The 18,182-nt window shown below is 33.6% G+C and overlaps 1 protein-coding gene across 50 annotated transcripts in view; it reads left to right on the forward strand.

Annotated features, from left to right (window-relative positions):
* CAMK2D (calcium/calmodulin dependent protein kinase II delta) overlaps positions 1 to 18,182 on the forward strand; it is a 306,351-nt gene that overhangs the window by 246,769 nt on the left and 41,400 nt on the right. For 8 of the 50 annotated variants that reach the window (XM_078366600.1, XM_078366611.1, XM_017970296.4 and 5 more), the window contains exons 10-16: positions 2,676 to 2,770; positions 5,237 to 5,359; positions 6,190 to 6,273; positions 6,734 to 6,776; positions 10,411 to 10,448; positions 15,045 to 15,104; positions 17,105 to 17,146. In XM_078366600.1, coding sequence (XP_078222726.1) covers positions 2,676 to 2,770; positions 5,237 to 5,359; positions 6,190 to 6,273; positions 6,734 to 6,776; positions 10,411 to 10,448; positions 15,045 to 15,104; positions 17,105 to 17,146 — 485 coding nt within the window. Of the gene's footprint in view, positions 1 to 2,675; positions 2,771 to 5,236; positions 5,360 to 6,189; positions 6,274 to 6,733; positions 6,777 to 10,410; positions 10,449 to 11,846; positions 11,880 to 15,044; positions 15,105 to 17,104; positions 17,147 to 18,182 lie in introns of all 50 variants that reach the window. The other 42 variants (XM_078366604.1, XM_078366605.1, XM_035293087.3 and 39 more) reach the window with 9 other exon arrangements.

An 18,182-nucleotide genomic window follows, 5' to 3' on the forward strand; every position in this document is an offset into this window, starting at 1 on the left:
TCTTGGCTCACTGCAACCTCCGCCTCCTGGGTTCAAGTGATTCTCCTGCCTCAGCTTCCCGAGTAATTGAGAATGTAGGCATGTGCCATCATCTCAATTAATTTTTTTGCATTTTTAGTACAAACGGGGTTTCACCATGTTGGCCAGACTGGTCTTGAACTCCTGACCTCAGGTGATCCATCCGTCTTGGCCTCCCAAAGTGCTTGGATTACAGGTATGAGCCACCACGCCCAGCCTGGAACAACACTTTTAAAATAACTGTTTAGAGGACCTAGCTAAAGGAAAAAGTAGCTGCAAGGAACATTTAAGATAGGACCAAATGGCCATTTTGCTATTAAGTCAACGTCTCTCAGTTAGACAACACAAAGTTTTAAATTTGAAGTTACCATTCCTACTAAAGTTCATAGATAAAGAAAAAACGGCTGCAGGGAATGTTTAGAGCATCATTATGTCTGTCCTGCTTATGGTTGAAACAGTTACTAAACCTCTCGGCCTGTTTCTTCATCTATAATATAATGCAGATAATAACAATATCTACCTCATAGCATCGTATAAGGAGTAAATGAGATAATGCATTAAAGCACACATAACTCTCAATACATGTTATCTATAATAAAATGTATTAATATTACATTATCCTTATGCCATGAGTCTCATACTTGTTCTATGCATTCAGAAAATAGAACTACAAAAGAGCATAACTCAAAAAGGTCTTAGATGCTTGTTTAATAATCAAGTCGAAGTAAACTTACAAAACAGTTTATTTAAATAGGCATTGACAATTGCACATCAAGCTAGTCAATAGTACCATAATAGTTTATTATTATTATTATTTTTATATATATCTTTGGGCCTGAAAGTGTTTTTTTTAAATCTTCACATTTATGCTATTATTTTATTTAAAGTACATGTTTTTGTAGACACTCCTCCATCAAATAACTATTTACATGTTGGCTGCTTTTCTTATGGAATGAGCCACTGTGAGCTTCCTCTTCCCAGAGAAGCACCACAGCAACGGTCAACTGCAGACATAGTTCATAAGGACAAACAGCCTATGTTGTGAATGCTGAATGTCTCAGTTGTGAGACTGTTTTATAATTTTATAGCAGTCTAACTCCAGATGTGTATTAGGAAAATGTTCAATGGGAGCTATCACTGTTGCAAAGCAAAGTTTCTTCTTAACCTCATTGAACCGTATATACCTGAGGGTTACAAGTACTCAGGTACAGCTTTTTTTCTACTTGCATCCTGAGAACACAAGCACAGACACTCATGATTATCATTACTATCATCATTTTCATTAGACGCATGGAAAAGTTAATTTTTTGTCATGAAGGTGAGGTACCAGTATATTGTGATTTTCTTCATAGTCTTTTTTTTTTTCCTTAAGAATGTTGTTTAAAATTTTTTATCCTTGTATTGATTCACATAACTTGAAAAATATGCTCATGAACTGTATCTTCCTGAAGCAGGTTGTAAAATTATATGATAATTAAACCATTGCTTAAAAAATATTTCAGTGCAACAGTGTTTATTGTATAGAGATGTCCAGACTGGTGGACAGGATCAGGGTTAGGTCTCCTTGGTACAGAGATCAAGAGACCACCTTGGATAAGGGAAAAAAAATAAGTCTCAGAGTACACCTGGCAAAGTGTCACCTGTCTTACTCTTCTTTCTCAGGTTTCCCAGGGTAAAGGAAACATAGCAAGAGAAAAGCAAACAGAAGAGGTCAGAGGAATGACTGTCTTCCTCCAGAATAATGAGCTAGGAAAGAAACCAAAGGCCTTAAGTAGGATAACAAAATACTTGAAAAGTGGCAGGAGAAATATTTGATGACAGAGAAAACCATTGTAAAAAAACAATCTCAGACATTTAGACAGCAGATATGATTTAAGGGAGATTTTAAAACTGTGAACACAGAACTTTTTTTAACTTTAAAAGTTAAATTAGATGTTAATTAACTTGCAAATAATTACAAGTTTGTGAAAAATTTAGCAAATTGTATTACAGCCAACTGTTTATTACTTTGAATTTTCTGTGCAATTTTGCCCTTCTTTTCCTTTTTCCTCTCCCAGAATGTATATTCTTCTGTAGTATTGTTGCTTTAGCTGTTTGACTGAGAATTTGAAAATTTTGAAAACTAATATTACTGAAAAGAAAAGGGTTTTGTCTCTATGTGGTATCCACACTTGCAGGGATTCTGGCTATTTAGAAGGTGAGTTTATAACCAGGACACCATCACTCAACAAAATGTCCCAATTACCATCAAAACAACTGTGAAGAAATAGATAACATGTTTGGTTTTTAAACTTCAACCTCACAGTGACTAAAATCATAGTCTCTATGTAGATAAGAATTCAGGGAGACCCTATATAGACAAGAGTTCAGGAAGGCCAAAGAATGTCACCCTAAATGACAGGTATGTTTCATCTTTAGAGCTACCCTACCATGCCTCTTTAGAATTCTTGGTGTCAGAGTTCTTGAGCGTAGGAGGAAAAGCATTCACCTGCCCAAGACTGCTCTAGAGTAGAATATAACACGTCTCTCTGAAGTTTTCCTACAATCCCGTTTTCTCTGTTTTAATGATTGTGGCTTAATATCATTGTGAATCAGCCACATTTAATTTATTATTGTCTATTTGACTTAAATTATGTTAACATTGTAATCTCCTCCAGGTGTCATTCTCTATATTCTACTGGTGGGGTATCCACCCTTCTGGGATGAAGACCAACACAGACTCTATCAGCAGATCAAGGCTGGAGCTTATGATGTATGTAATAACTATTTATGTCACTTTAGATGAAGATTTGTTTTTGTTTCTTGACCAAGAGTCAGATTTTGCATTGTTCTTTTAACCACAATTTTGATCATTTTCTCTTATTATTTTCCTCTCTCTTACAGAAAGAGAAAAAGAAATACAGCATATGTGTTCACTTTATGTTTCCTTTTAGCTCACTAGCTCCTTAGGTTGAAAGAAAAACAATGTGAAGTCTCTAAAGGACTTTTTCAAAATATTTGGATCTTAGCACATTTTGAAGACATGAAAATTAAAATATTTCTGCTATAGAAATGATTGTTGCCTATTTAGTTGAATTATATTCTCAAATATCTGTCACATAATTTTCAAATATATACCAACAGTATTTTATAGTGATCCTACATCAAATAGAACATTATCCCACTATACCAGTTTCTGGGTTTTTTTTTGTTTTTATTTTTGTACTGTTTATGTAATGGGCTACTATGCAAGCTTTTTTGAAAAATTTGAAAGTCATGATTCTAATATATTTAATTTATAATTAGAATGTTTGAAAATAGAAAATATATATTGAATGTGTGTGTGTATATATATATAGTGAATGTGTGTGTATATATGTATATATGTGTGTGTATATATACACACATTCATATACACACATATATATACATATATGTATACACACACACACACACATGAATTAAGTTCAGAATCTGAAGAGGAAGGCAGAAGGCTTTATCTACTTCTCTTTATGGCTTAACTTTGTGTTTATGATATCATTTGCTCTCCTTTGATGCATATTCTTATAAATATGATTTACCACTTCCTCTGGTTTCCCCTCATACAGCCCTTTGGAAATCCGTGTGCAGGGTCTGGGCATGCTTTCCATGTGTTATTAAGTAGAGTAACTACAGAGTAGCAATACTAGGTTCACCTTTTGTGCACAAGTTGAAAGTGCAATGTGAAAGTGAGAAGAGAAAATATAAAATGTCTGTATTCTATCATGTCTCATGAACTCTTCAATCCATTTCTGATAAAATTTTGTATTTAGATAGATGTGTGTGTCAGTTAGCAAGAATTTAAAATGTATATTATTTGAATTTTGAAGCATTCCATTATTCCCAGACTAGTAATTGAAACAAATTATTATTTACATGGCCACAGCTAGCACATTGACCATGTTTACAGACTAGAACCAGCTCCTCTCTGGGCAGACACAGCCCTGCAAATGCACTGCTTGGTAAAGCTAAAGGAGTGCTTTCATGAGAATTAGAAAACCGAGGAAAAGGTTCACCTTTCTTCAGGCTGAACCTACCCCTCATTTGCTATCAGAAGACCTGTACAACATTAAGAAACATCCTTGTGTGTTTCTTTAGTAGTTCCTTATAGCTAGAAAGCTTTTACAACTTCCAAAGATAAGCTTCAGAAATTTAAAAAATGACCATTGTTAAACTAGCAAAAAGTACAGGTATTAGAGTCGATATCATTTTTCTCATGTTTTATTTTGCCAATGTGTCACAAATTCCCCATTTTAAAACTACTAAAAGTAGACTGATTTAATTCCATGACACAGTGACAATGGCTTTGTTTTTCAAGATTGTCTATACAAATTCATGAATTGGAAAATAACCTAATATTCCATCATTTTGCAACTAACTAAGTAAATTCCCCTTAACCATTGAAGGATCGTATTTCTACTAAATATGCTAATCATATAAAAGTAAGATTAATGATTATCAGTACAAAAAATAACATAAAGAAAGGAAAAGGAAAGTAGCATTTTTATATAGTTTTAATGTAAAAAAAATGGGAAGTTATCAGATTTGATTACTTTCATATACTTTGGTGAAATTCATAATTGGGCAGATTAAACTTCTTAATGGGTTAAAATGAAACCTTGCTGAAGCTCCTTAGGTCTCAGATTCTTCCCACTACAGCACTCCAAGTAGCCATGATTAATGGGTCAGTTTTGGCACAGCAATTGAAGCTGTTTTATTACCTCTGCTATTACTGCTTATGAGTTGTGAAAGTATATAATACCTCATTTTGAACCTTGGCATAATATCATGATGACATTGCTACATGTGGCAAACCTCTTTGCTTTTATTAAGTTTTGCAAACATTTGTGAGAAAGATTGTATAAAATGTCATTTTCAGATCAAAGCAGAGATACTTTGAGAAGAACAGAAGATTCTTAAGTTCTTTTCTTCTGAATTTAAAAAATATATTTACTATATGTGACAAGCAGCTTAGTACATATGTCGTCCTTTATCAGATACTCTTTAATATATGTAGTTTTCTGCATAGATGGGGAGAATAGGTCTAAATGGTTTTATTTATTTTAAATACAATTTCACTTATATAAAAGTAAATTTATGAAGAAATTCACTGCTTGAGGGAATGATTCATGTAGTTGATGCTGCCCTGTTTGATTGTGTGTCTGTTTTTAAAACTTTTTATAAATTTATAATTTTGAAGTTTCCATCACCGGAATGGGACACGGTGACTCCTGAAGCCAAAGACCTCATCAATAAAATGCTTACTATCAACCCTGCCAAACGTATCACAGCCTCAGAGGCACTCAAACACCCATGGATCTGTGTAAGTAAAATTTCCCAAAACTTCAAGAGCTAAAATGAAAAATAAGCTCTCCTTTAATATATTGTTTATGGATTTAAAATAATTTTGCAAAAAAAAAGAGGAAACTCAGAAAGAATGAATTTTTGACTCAAGGTGTTTAAGCAAATGAATTGTATGATGGCAAAAATGCAGTTTTCAATAGCAAATTTTGAATAGCCTAGATTGCTAAATAAACATTGCTTGCAGTAGCAAAGGAATGAGTATACTCCATATCAATTATTGACAATACTCATGAATGAGGCTAAGAAAATAACACCAAAATTAAATGTGTCCCAGAAGAAAAGATTTAACAAAGTTCAATTATTTGTCATTAGGCAACTTTAGAAACAAGTATGAAGTTTGGTGGCTGAGAGTAGTTTTAGTGGCATAAAAGAATGGTCATAATAGTCTGAATGTATTTTTAAAATATTAAGAAAAATAGTGTGAAATTTGAGGGGGATCTGGAAACTTCAGTAAATTTCCTAATGTGTCAGTTGCTAAGGGAACAAATATGGCACTAAGTAAATGAAAGGTAGTCCAGTCAAAATGTGATGAATACACTGAAATAAAGACAATTTGAGAAATTATTAATATTGATTTCTGTATTTTCTGTACATCAATGTTGCATCTCAGTCACAAGTAATCTTGGCAAAACTGAAATTTTATTTTTAGGTAAGTTTGGCCATTGAATACTTAGAAGTTGATCATGCAGGGTGCAGCACCATTAATAAAGATTTGATGAAGTCAGGGATATTATATTTAGCATGTTTTACATATTCTCAATTAAGTCACTTTTTTTCCTCCTCTTCTAGCAACGTTCTACTGTTGCTTCCATGATGCACAGACAGGAAACTGTAGACTGCTTGAAGAAATTTAATGCTAGAAGAAAACTAAAGGTAAGAAATTTTACATTTTTATGGGGAAGTAGATTTGGCAGACTGAGAAGTGAAATACTATATGAGGAAAATAACTTCTAGCAAAGACTTTCAGTTATGTAGACCTCAATACTCTCATTATTCTTTTTTTGGGTCTTGGGAAAATGGAATATATACCAGAATCAAAACTATGATGAAAAGCTCAAATCATTCTGGCAACACATGCTGTGGGTCCTTTCTTCAATGGAAAACAGCTGTGCAATTTGATAATGAGAATCTGGCCCGCACATGAGGGCGGTCCCAGCATCATGAAAGACAAAGGCCTTTGACTCTCAGGAAACCAAAAAACAAAAACAAACAATCAAAAATCCCCTAACTGAAAGTAGGGCCAGTAAAAGCTTTGTTATCAAAGACGGTATATTTGTTAGGTCCAGGGTTTGCATAGGCAACATTGACTTCTGTGTTCTAATTTTTTTGACAGGGTGCCATCTTAACAACTATGCTGGCTACAAGGAATTTCTCAGGTACATGCATTGATTACTCTACTTCTTATCCTTTGGTGTTCTTTTTAAGTAGTCTCTGTTTTTTTGTCTATGGAATTTAAAAAATCTAATAATTAGAAAAACCTCATTGTTCAGGGGTGGCAAATGTGTGGCACAGATTCCTTCTACACCTGTGGCTGCCATTAGCAGTCTGCCTGGGAGCTGTCTGCCACAGAGCCTCTGTGACTGCACCCCTCACAAGAGTGCTTCTGGCAGCTCTGGCCACCAGTCAGTGCTGGTGCAGAACTAGCCTCATCTGTCAAATGCTGGGGTGTGTACAAGTTGTGGAAATGAATACTCCCTCATTTGCAATCTCAGCATTTCACACCTAGAATTTACTATTGATATTTCATAAAGTAATAACTATGAATAAGTTATTTTTGGTCTCATTTTCATAGGGAATTCCAGTATGCAAGATTTTTAAAAGAAGACCATTATTGAGGAACCAGTTCTCTTAGACCTAAGTTCATTCAAAAGTATAGTAGTTCCTTGGCATGCTATAAGAATGATTACAACTGTCAAAGGTATCTAACCCAAGAATTTACAGAGCATCTTACATACAGTATTATCAGTGCATAATAAATTCTTCCTCAAAATGATTCCATGGTTAAAATAAGTTTGTTAAATAATAAGCTAAAAGAAAGCAAACCAAGGCTGGGCATGGTGGCTCACACTTGTAATCCCCGCACTTTGGGAGGCCGAGGCAGGCGGATCACCTGAGGTCAGGAGTTCAAGACCAGCCTGACCAACATGGAGAAGCCCTGTCTCTACTAAAAATACAAAATTAGCCAGGCATGGTGGCACATGCCTGTACTTTCAGCTACCCAGGAGGCTGAGGCAGGAGAATCGCTTGAACCTGGGAGGCAGAGGTTGAGGTGAGCTGAGATTGCACCATTACACTCCAGCCTGGGCAACAAGAGTGAAACTCCATCTCAACAAAAAAAAAAAAAGAAAGAAAGAAACCAAACCATTTCTTTATTGTAAGAGTCACTCTCTAAAAATTGAGATAAAGTATATATTACTCAAAGAAATTACTTGAGTTTTGCAACCTTCTTCTTTGATAGATTATCTCAAAGGACCATGTTCCCAAAAGTCAAATCTCGTTCAATGCTAAGCAGTCTTATGTGGGGGGAAGGACTGGAGCAGCATTTAAGCTGCACTTGGTAACCTTTGGCCCTTTAGACTTGGAACACTTGTTAAGCGTTAGTGCCAAAAATACTACCACTTTAGTTTGTGTATTGTTTACATAACAGTGATCTGCAGCACCAAATTATCCAGCTGTTTTTTCAATTCTTTATTTTCTGCTACATACTTAGCCTGGGTGTTATAGTGTTACCTGATAATAATCCATCATATCATTGCTAAGTGTTCTTCAACCAACTTCTGCTTATTATTTACAACTGTACTAGGCGGTCATTTTCCTCCCCCACCTTTGCATTTAGTTACAATTAGTGGGAAACCATAAGAGGCCTTTCAAAGGCTGTTAAACAACCACAGTAGTACAATGAATAATGCTACAAATTAAGGGACTGTGTTGGTCCGTTGTATGTATTTTGTCCAATTTGTTTAGTGTAATAAAACCTTGTTGCTGCCTTTGTCAAGTTACCTGTTTCATAAACAGTTGATTAGTATGGTTGACAGTTATATGGGTGAGTTCAATGCCATCTCATTAAATATTAATTCATATATACTATATTCAAATAAATTTCACTGTGCTCCAATAATTAGTGAATCATTAAAAGGTAGGATGATTTATGTAGTATAAATTGTTAATGTCAACCTAACCCAAACTTTTAAAAATCTTCAGATTTAAAATTGTACATTTTGTCAAAGTGTTAAATACAATCTTGGACATAAATTGGGCCTTGATTAATGTATGTACCCATATATAGAAGCTTTCTGTTTACCTCACAGTTTCCTTTTCATCATCCTGTAAACTAAAAATTCATGACTAATATGTGATTTTATATTGTTTCTGAATGTCTTAGCATGAAAGAGCAATTTTTTTTTCTCCATCACTTCAAAATCAACTGAATAACATTAGACCCAGTTACAACATCTTGTACTTGATACTGCATTTTAGTTTTCAATATTTTATTCATTCTACTTCATTGCCAGGCATACTCTTTAAAGTAATTTGTCCATAAGTATATGGTTATAAAGTTGTTTTTATTTTTCCTTTTCTCCCTTTATGTGGAATGTATTTCTTGTGAGGTAAGGTGAATAGTAACCAAAAGGGACATTTCTGCATCTCCCAGGCCAAATCCCTGCTTACCCTGAATCATTGTCTTCTCTTTGCTTGCTATTGCAATTTCAATTATTCTGAGTTTGCTTTCTAACCTATTAACTGCCACAGGATTGATTTACTATTGCTTTTTAGCTCCAGGCAAACAATATAATAGCTAAGGCAACTATTTCTTGCAATCTCAATTAATAATAAATTAATAGCTTTGTTGCTAAAGACTAAATGAAATTAACATTTTTGTATCTTTTAAGTAAATTTATAAGTATGCCAATACGATACTGAAATAATGCCCCAAATCAATGAACGTCAGTAAATTACGTGTTCATGAAGTTCTGTTCTAGCTAGGTATTTCCATTTTTGAAGCCAAATTCTATTCTGATACACTTAAATAAGTATATATAATTAATATTAAATGAAAGTATAAGTGTATATCATGTCCTTCATATTTGTGAATGTTCTATTCTTGGTGTACTAATTGTCATTGACAGTTATATTATCTGTTCACTGTGTATATACACGTTCATTAGTAGATTTTTTGAAAGGATTGCTTCACCTTTTAACATACTCAAGAAGTTTAGTAACAGAAGGAATGTTAAAAGCTCCCCCCCAAGAAAAATGTTTTATATAAGACCATATGCTTTAGGATTTCTCTAATTTAGTTGAAGATTTTTTTTATGTTGTCTCAAATTTTATTTTTACTTTTTCATTGTAAAGGCTTTTGTTTGTATTCTGATTTTAAAGTATAAAAAAATACATAGTGCCATTTTTTTAAATATCATATGCTAAACATTTTAAAAATTTGCTCTAGGCCAATAATATGCCATTTTATTTACATAGTAATATTTTTTGTAAAACCAAATTGTCTGACTTCAAGAATATAATGAAGATGTTATTTAGCCAGAGCAAATTTTACAAATGAGTTTTCAACCTCTAAAAAGAGGGGCTTAAATGGCAGAACTGACATGGTCACCATACATGTGGTGTGAATGAACATGTAATACAATCTGTCAGCTGATGTTCAAAGACTGAAATCAACTTTCTGGATTACAAAAGGATAGTCCAGTTAAAGTTCCAGTATCCTTTTCTCAACCAACAGTGAAATAAAGTCCGATAAACACAACTGGCAAAGTATTCAATTCTATACAATGAACTACTCTTTAGTTCTAAATTTGCTGTGGCAAACCAAGAAAAGTGATACTGTGTTTCAATGTTCTGTAAGCTCGTGCTCATCAGTGTGACTTTGATAACTTGCCATATGTTGGCCATAACTCAGCAAAGGTGGTAGAAGGAGACAATAACCTGACTGCTCTGTTGCCTGGCTGTGGGTTTCTATGCATAACTCACTAAACTGATTTTACTCTCATTTTACAGCAGCCAAGAGTTTGTTGAAGAAGCCAGATGGAGTAAAGGTAAGTTAAACAGATGCCCCTAATCCATTTCTGACTTTCAGATGCTGGATAATCTTTAAATGTTAAATATGATTCCTAAGTCTTTGCAAGTTCTATTTTTTTGTTGTTTCTGATAAAAGTTGCAGGTTGAAATAGAAATGATTTAATATACAAAGATGACTAACATTTATACTAAGAAAAGCTGTATTTCTTCTATTGGGTTATATATGAAATCATCATGAAAAAATAATATTGTTATACAATACAGAGTTCCTGTAGAAATTGAATGTCTAAATTCTCTCTGATTTACTACAGTTCCAAACTAACATGGTGACATAAAAGTCTGTAAAAACCAAATGCTTTTCCAAATAATTATGCTGCATATGTGAAGGACGCTGAAGTGTATAGCCTGAAAAATACTCACATTGGGGTATGGAAAATAGAATGTCAGATGACTAAAATAATGTGGTTGGGCAGTTTTTATGAAGGTCATAATTATTCCTGTTTTAATTATGTCTGTGTTTCTATCATAAGGTGTTGAGATATATTCAAGATGAATGTTTTGAACAAATTTGTTACAAAAATCTTGCAAGAAAAGTAACAGCAGGATATTTTTACTTTCCAGCTTTCTAAACAAAATAATTCCCTTTCTTTCCTACTGATTGTATTTTGTTTCAAGGGAATTTATTCTTGTTGGAATGTAACCTCATATGTGCATAATGATGTTTGTTATATTTTCAGAGTACCACCTAAATGTTTTATTTCTTTAATCCTTTTCTTTCTCTTCCAAAGGCAGATGCCATACATTCTTCATCAACACTTCAACATTCTTGAGAATTAATTAATTTTCTAACATTTGAATTTGACCCAAAGTCAGGTGGTCAGTTCACATTGAAAACATAACATAGAAAATCATTTGTCACTTTAAATGTTCGTGTTCAGTCATTCAGTCATTTCTTTACCATCTGTCTGTGTGCAACTTGGAAATTTCCAGAGCACTGATGATTATGCATTTGTGATTTCCTTTGTGATGCCATTTCCATTTACCAATTGCTTTCCTCAACCTGCAATTTTGTCTTCATTTTGATTTGTTTATTCCATTTAGATTTTAATAATGATAGTTGATGACTGCCTTTTTCCCAATGTTGCAATAGTAGAAATGTGGTATCTTATATTTTCCAAATATTTTCTTCTCCTGGGCTTTCCTTTACCATTCAGTGTTGGAGAGTTCACAGTTCCTATTGAGATATTTATTTTTATTACTATTTTTACGTAGAAAACATTTCTACAACTTTTTTCTTCCATTCAACTTATAGTTCCTCTTTAAAAACAAAATTATTCTGTACTCCATGCTTTGATACTCTAAATTCAACCGGTCATATTTTTTTCTTTTCCTTTCTCTTTGACTGGTCAATTCAGAAAAGGAAGTCCAGTTCGAGTGTTCAGATGATGGTGAGGATCTCTATCTGCCAGATTTCTCCTCCTGTGAAAATTCACATTTAGGAATAAAAGTCTTATTTACCTATGATAGTGTAAGTGGAAAGGGTGTAGGACCATTACAGGTCAGTGTTAATCAAGTATCAAAACACGGTACTCCTCTTACATACTATATTGTTTTTCTCTGAAGTTGAATTTATTAACCATGTAAAAAGTTATATTAACAAGTTTGCCCTTTTACAAAGACAAAGTGCAATTTTCTCTTTGAAATTAGAAATACCATAACAGAATTTATGTATAATGATAAAGTAAAAAAAAATACTATATGATTATTTTTTAAATGTTCTTCATGGTTGCTAAAATAGGTGTGATTTATAGGACATCATAATATATTCACCATGGAGTTTATAAAGGTGTAAATGTGATCTTACAATGTACTAATCCTAGTTAAGTACCTTAAAAAGAAATATTTATTAACCTCAAAACAATAAACTCAACACCTGAGAAATAGGAATATCTTGCCCATGCCTCATAAAAGTAATTCAGTGCATCATACAATTACCTGATTTGATTATGTGATTCACATTTTTTAAAAAAAGAAAAATACTCTGCTTCTATTAATATAAAATAATTGTATCACACAAAAGTACCAGAGTTCTTGTATGGTTAAAGACATCTATGGTCTGGGAATGGTGTCTCACACCTGCAATCCCAACACTTTGAGAGGTTGAGGCAGATGGATCACCTGAGTTCAAGAGTTCAAGACTAGCCTGGCCAACATGGTAAAACCCCATTTCTACTAAAAAAAAAAAAAGAAACAAATTAGCTGGGCATGGTGGCCATACCTGTAATCCCAGCTATTCGGCAGGCTGAAGCAGGAGAATTGCTTGAACCCAGAAGGCGGAGATTTCAGTGAGCCAAGATCTCTCCATTGCACTCCAGCCTGGGCAACAAGAGTGAAACCCCATCTCAAAAAAAAGTTTTTTTAAAGAAATCTATGGCTGAACCCGTACTTGATATTTGACTCTTTAAAAAGAACTGCTTCTAGCCTTTTGCTTAGAAATTCTCCTTTTTCAATAAATTAATATTATAAATACCTCCAAAATATTTTCCATAGGAAATAAATCATTAAATTAATCTTTACATTAACAAAAAAGTTTTTAACTGCACATTAAACATGACCAAAAGTGTGGTTGAGGCACATATTCATTTAACTCGTGTTTCCCATACCTAACAATAAAGAATGGCTTACCCAGACGGAATGGCCTTCATCTGGAAGAGATGATGGTGTGTGTATGCTGTGTATCTATGTGTGAATGTGTGTAGGTGTGTGCGTGGGTGGGGGGCACATGTGCACTTGTACAGATAAGTTAGTGTGCATAGGTGTACATGTGGGACATTTTCACTAAAATAAAGTAGTTATTGGCAACCACATCCTAGAAAAAAAAAAAACAAGTATCATATCTCAAAACAGAAATAAATGTATCTCAGAATGTTTCTTTCATTTGCATTCACTGATATAAACTAAATATTGGATATTAAATACATGTGGTGCATTAACCATAAGTGCCCCGTTCATTTGACAGGAAGCCAGCTATGTTTTGCCCAATATGCTTTCTGAATAGAAAATTATTTGTGTGTGCATCCCTCCCCTTTTCTTACATACCCTGTACTAATATAAGTACTGAATTTTGATCCCTCTTTAATAGACTTTATTACCTCTTATCTCTTTTTGGCTCTTGTACAAATATCATGTAAAATTCTGTGCACTTTGATTTAAAGAAAAAAAATGTTTTGACTATCTGCAGAATATATATTGATGACAACATTTACAGAATTTTCCAGTAGAGGAAAGTTTAGATGCTTTCTCATCCTTTCCTGCAGGTCACACAGCACAGTGTTACAACTTAATTGTAAAAATAACAATACCAGTAAACACAAATAGGGATGAAAAGAAAGCAAAAATATTACACATTTAAATTAATTTATGTTGCCTTCTATCTTCCTCTCAATACTAGTTTTGACAGGATATATAGGTATCAAGTATAGACTTCCCAGAAAACCCAAACAATTAAACTGGTGTCATCACCTGTAAATACCCATTTGATACTCATTTATTTTATACAGTGTATGTTTCTCTTTAAGTCCTTAGGTATATTTATATTAAAATCACTGAGATGTATTCCTTTAAAAAATAATACAGTACCTACATAATATAGTGTAAGAAAATGAATGTTACCTAACATTTTTTTTGATAACCATAATGTAAGTTGTCATGCATGAGTTTAAAAGAATGTTGATTATTAGTTTTTGGTCTTTGATTCTTAGTGCCCCGACTCAGTTGTAGTTTCTTGTTGCCACTTGTCTACAAAGAGTCTTCTCTGTGGACCATTAGAATACTCTTTGATCCTCTGAGTTGCTTTTACCACACAGCCTCCACAGTGGTAGTCATATCTTCTTTAAAGTCAAGCCTGGTTATGTTAAAGCAAGGGAATGATATTACCAAATATATTCTGCAATGATAGTAGTAACACTTTGACAGCAAATGTAGTATTTTCCTCTTACACAACTGTAAAAATTAAAGTCCTTTTTCATTCAACATAAAAAGTTTGATTTCCCCACTAATAATTGAAGATATAATTTTTAAAGGAGATCTACACTTACCATTTTTAAAAGCTATTGTGACATCAGCATTGTATCAGAAGATCTAAATTTTAATTGGATACTTCCTAAAAAAGTAATAATGGCTCACCAGAGAAAGATGGTCTATGTGTGACTTCAGGTTAAAGAATAAAACGGGGAAAAAAGGAATATAACAGTGAACAGTTGGAAGCTTGGAAACAGAATCCAGCTTGAAGAGTATGAGAATTGTTATATTCATTTCATACTCTGAAACCTAAGTTGAGCTCCACTGAAGCAGCTCTTTGTTTGCTAAGGTGGCACAGCAACAGCAGCCACATCTGTTTTCTCATTGCACCATCACGGACATGGTCCAGCCTGTCTGTGACCATCGGAGACTAGCGATCATCATTCCTGTCAGTCATTACCATGTCTTTCACGTTCATCTTCAGTGGCTCTTTATCTTTGTGTCTACATCTCCATGTAGACATGCTGCATGTAGAAACATTGGCTACCAAGGGGTTTAAGGCATCTCTGTTTCTATTTTCTGCATACCCACAGATAAACAACAAAGCCAACGTGGTAACCAGCCCCAAAGAAAATATTCCTACCCCGGCGCTGGTATACCTGGACTCTTTGTAACCCTTCTTAAGTTCTTTTTTTTTTACTTTTTTTGTGGTTTCTCTCATTTGCTTTCACAATATATATACATATATATAAATATTTTATTTCGTGGGGTGTTGGGTTTTGTGGGGGTTTTTTGTTTTTTGTTTTTGTTTTTGTTTTTTTGCTTTCTACAATATGACAAGTTCATTCTTTTGGGGTTTTTTTGGTTAAGTTAGTCGTCAAGCAGTGTGGTCTAACATGAGATTATCTCATTTCATTGTTGAACATTGTACTGATAGCTGTGATCTCTGTAGTTGGAATTGTTGCATGCTGCATTCAAAATACAGCGCTTTGGTTGCTCTTAGCTCTTCTGATGATGATAGTTCTAGATTATACAGACAATGGTTTCTTCTTTTCATGTTGCAAATGCTGACATCAAGAAGAGCTAATGGGATTGTTGCTAGACAGCATAAAAGTAGACCTTATTCAGAGTTCTCATTTCCCTCTTATTAAAATACAACAGGGCCTGGTAAGATTTCACTTTCTGAGATAAAGAGGCACTGGATAATTTAGAGCTTTTTGTTTATTGTGATTTAAATTAAATTTTCACTGTTTCACTTTAATCCAGAGAATGAAATTGCAAAGAATAGAACTTTGAATTATCAGCAGAAACCAGTTATGTCTATCTCAATCAAATCCACACAATTTATGATTAAATTAGTCTAACACTTTGGATGGTATTAGGTTAAAATTCAGAATTTGAATACTGGCATTCAATGCTCTCTGAGTTCCATAACATTTTCCCTAAACTATTTCATATTTTGATATATGATTTTCAGAAACTTTTCCTATTATTTGCTTTTCTCATACTGTTATTTTAAATAAATTTTAAAATGTTAGGGAATTATTTTACTTGGATTAACTGTGGGACTCCATTTAAAAACATTTAAAGGAAGGACACATCAAGATAGCAGATTACTAGTAAATATCAATGTTGACCACAGCTGTAGCCAAGGGAAATGGAGAATGGAAGCAGTTAATATGTTCTCTCTTAATATTACAGCAGTGTAGACTATAGTGGTGTGGGAGTGCCCATGGTTGAGAACTCCCAGTGGGTTGCAGTACCTCCCCATTGCCAAGATATCACATAATGAAAGTGCTGAGCATGTCGCTGATGTATGCATATTGAATCTTTTTTTTACATCAGTTATTTGAGTGTTATTCTCCACTTGGGAATATTTCTTCGCTTTCTAAGAGAAAACAATAGAAAAACAAATATTTTCTTCATGGAAAAGCATGACTTTATAGCCAAAAATATCCTGTGTATGTGGTCCATAAAGTAGAAGTTTTCTTTTAGATATGAATCAACACAGGATTCGACAGCAATCTGCCTTAAATTACAGCGATTACATGATTAGTTCTAGAACCCTTTAAGTAAACTTTTCAAAATGTTCCTTAAAATTTTTTATGGACTTTTGAAATGGATTCTTTAGTATAGTCTTTTTTTTTTAAAGTGTTGTCCAGTGGTTTTAGATTTTACAAGGGTATTCAGTTACATATTAATGATACCATAATCAATTTTCAAAGCAATGCAACTAAAAAATATCTTCTTCGAGAAGTTGAAATCATCTCGGAGTTTTAACTCCACTATTCTTGGCCAGTTCTCTATGATACAAGCATTCACAGACCACTCATTAAAGAAGAAAGGAAAGCATAGGATTAGGTGAAACAGTGAGTGCCTCTTTAGGTCTCTATCAAAGCCTTGTTTGAATGCTGATGAAGAATAAGGTCTTTTGCATGCTGCTTCTGGGTAGGGAGGTTCCTATCTCATGGGCTCGCCAGGGAGATCTTTCATCAGAGATATTGTCAGCTACAACTCTGACAGCAGTTAACATCGCTTTAGCTCTTGTCACTATTTTGTTTTGTCAGCTGGCTCACTCTGCTCTGTCCCTCACACTAGAAAGAATGTACTTACCAATGCGAACTGTTTCTTTCTCTATTTTGTTCTCACTCAGGAGCCCCAAACTACTGTAATCCACAACCCTGATGGAAACAAGGTATTCAGAAAGAATCAACATCATCTTGCTTTAACAAGACTATACATCTCATCAAATATTCAAAAAATTAATTCATTATCTAAAAATAGGAAAGAAAATTCTAGCCATTTTCTACCACACTTCCTTTTGGGCCTAATTTGTTTAGAACTATGGACATACTTCTTGCAAATAAAAATGAATGACATTTGAAAGAGAAACAAATGTTACCATGAGTCAATAAAAGTCAGGCTGAACATGAAGGAAGTCTTTATGTCAAGATGACTGTGTGTCTAAGCAATTCCATTTGGTCACTTTTTCCCCATGACTTTGTGCTTTGTACTGTGGATATATTGTGCATGATATTGTAGAATTTCTGGCTACATCATTCCATTGTCTTCAAAAATATCAACTTGACTTCATAGATTTTTTTTTAAATTTAGTGTTACATCTGAGTTTTATTCTATTCCATTGTCAGAGTGGTTTTTGTGGGTTCTTTTGTTTGTTTGTTTCTTAATTCCCTGTTGGTGATGATGATGTTGTCGTTGTCGTTGTTGTTGTGTGGCATGAATTTGAAGACAATAAGTGAGTTTCACTTTTTGTGAAATATGTTTGTCGTTGAGTAGTATACATTCCAGTAACAGGAGTTTAACTACTGATACTGAAAGAAGACTAAATGTTTTCTATACATTTTAAATTATTTGTATAGCATGTTAACTAAATAACAGCACTAGCATACATGTCTATAGGATAAAAGACCTTTTCTGAATGTATTCCATGTGTCCGATTTATTACTTTTTGTACATTATTATGTCTCCAAGGGGAGAAAAATATACTGTACTAAACTTTTCTCCAATATTAGGTATAGTCATGGATCTTCGCCATACTCCTATCAATGGTGTTTAAGACTTAGAAAGCACATTTTATCCTCAGACTTAGAAAACACATTTTCTCTCTGGTTAACATTTAGTTGATCAACATTAAAGCCATTAAAATAAAAAACATGAAGTGTTATGTTCTTTAATATAAGATTTATTTTATAGTTATGACACTGAAAATG

The sequence above is a fragment of the Callithrix jacchus genome, chromosome 3 (genome assembly GCF_049354715.1).
Source record: "Callithrix jacchus isolate 240 chromosome 3, calJac240_pri, whole genome shotgun sequence".
In the NCBI taxonomy this organism is placed as follows: domain Eukaryota; kingdom Metazoa; phylum Chordata; class Mammalia; order Primates; family Cebidae; genus Callithrix; species Callithrix jacchus.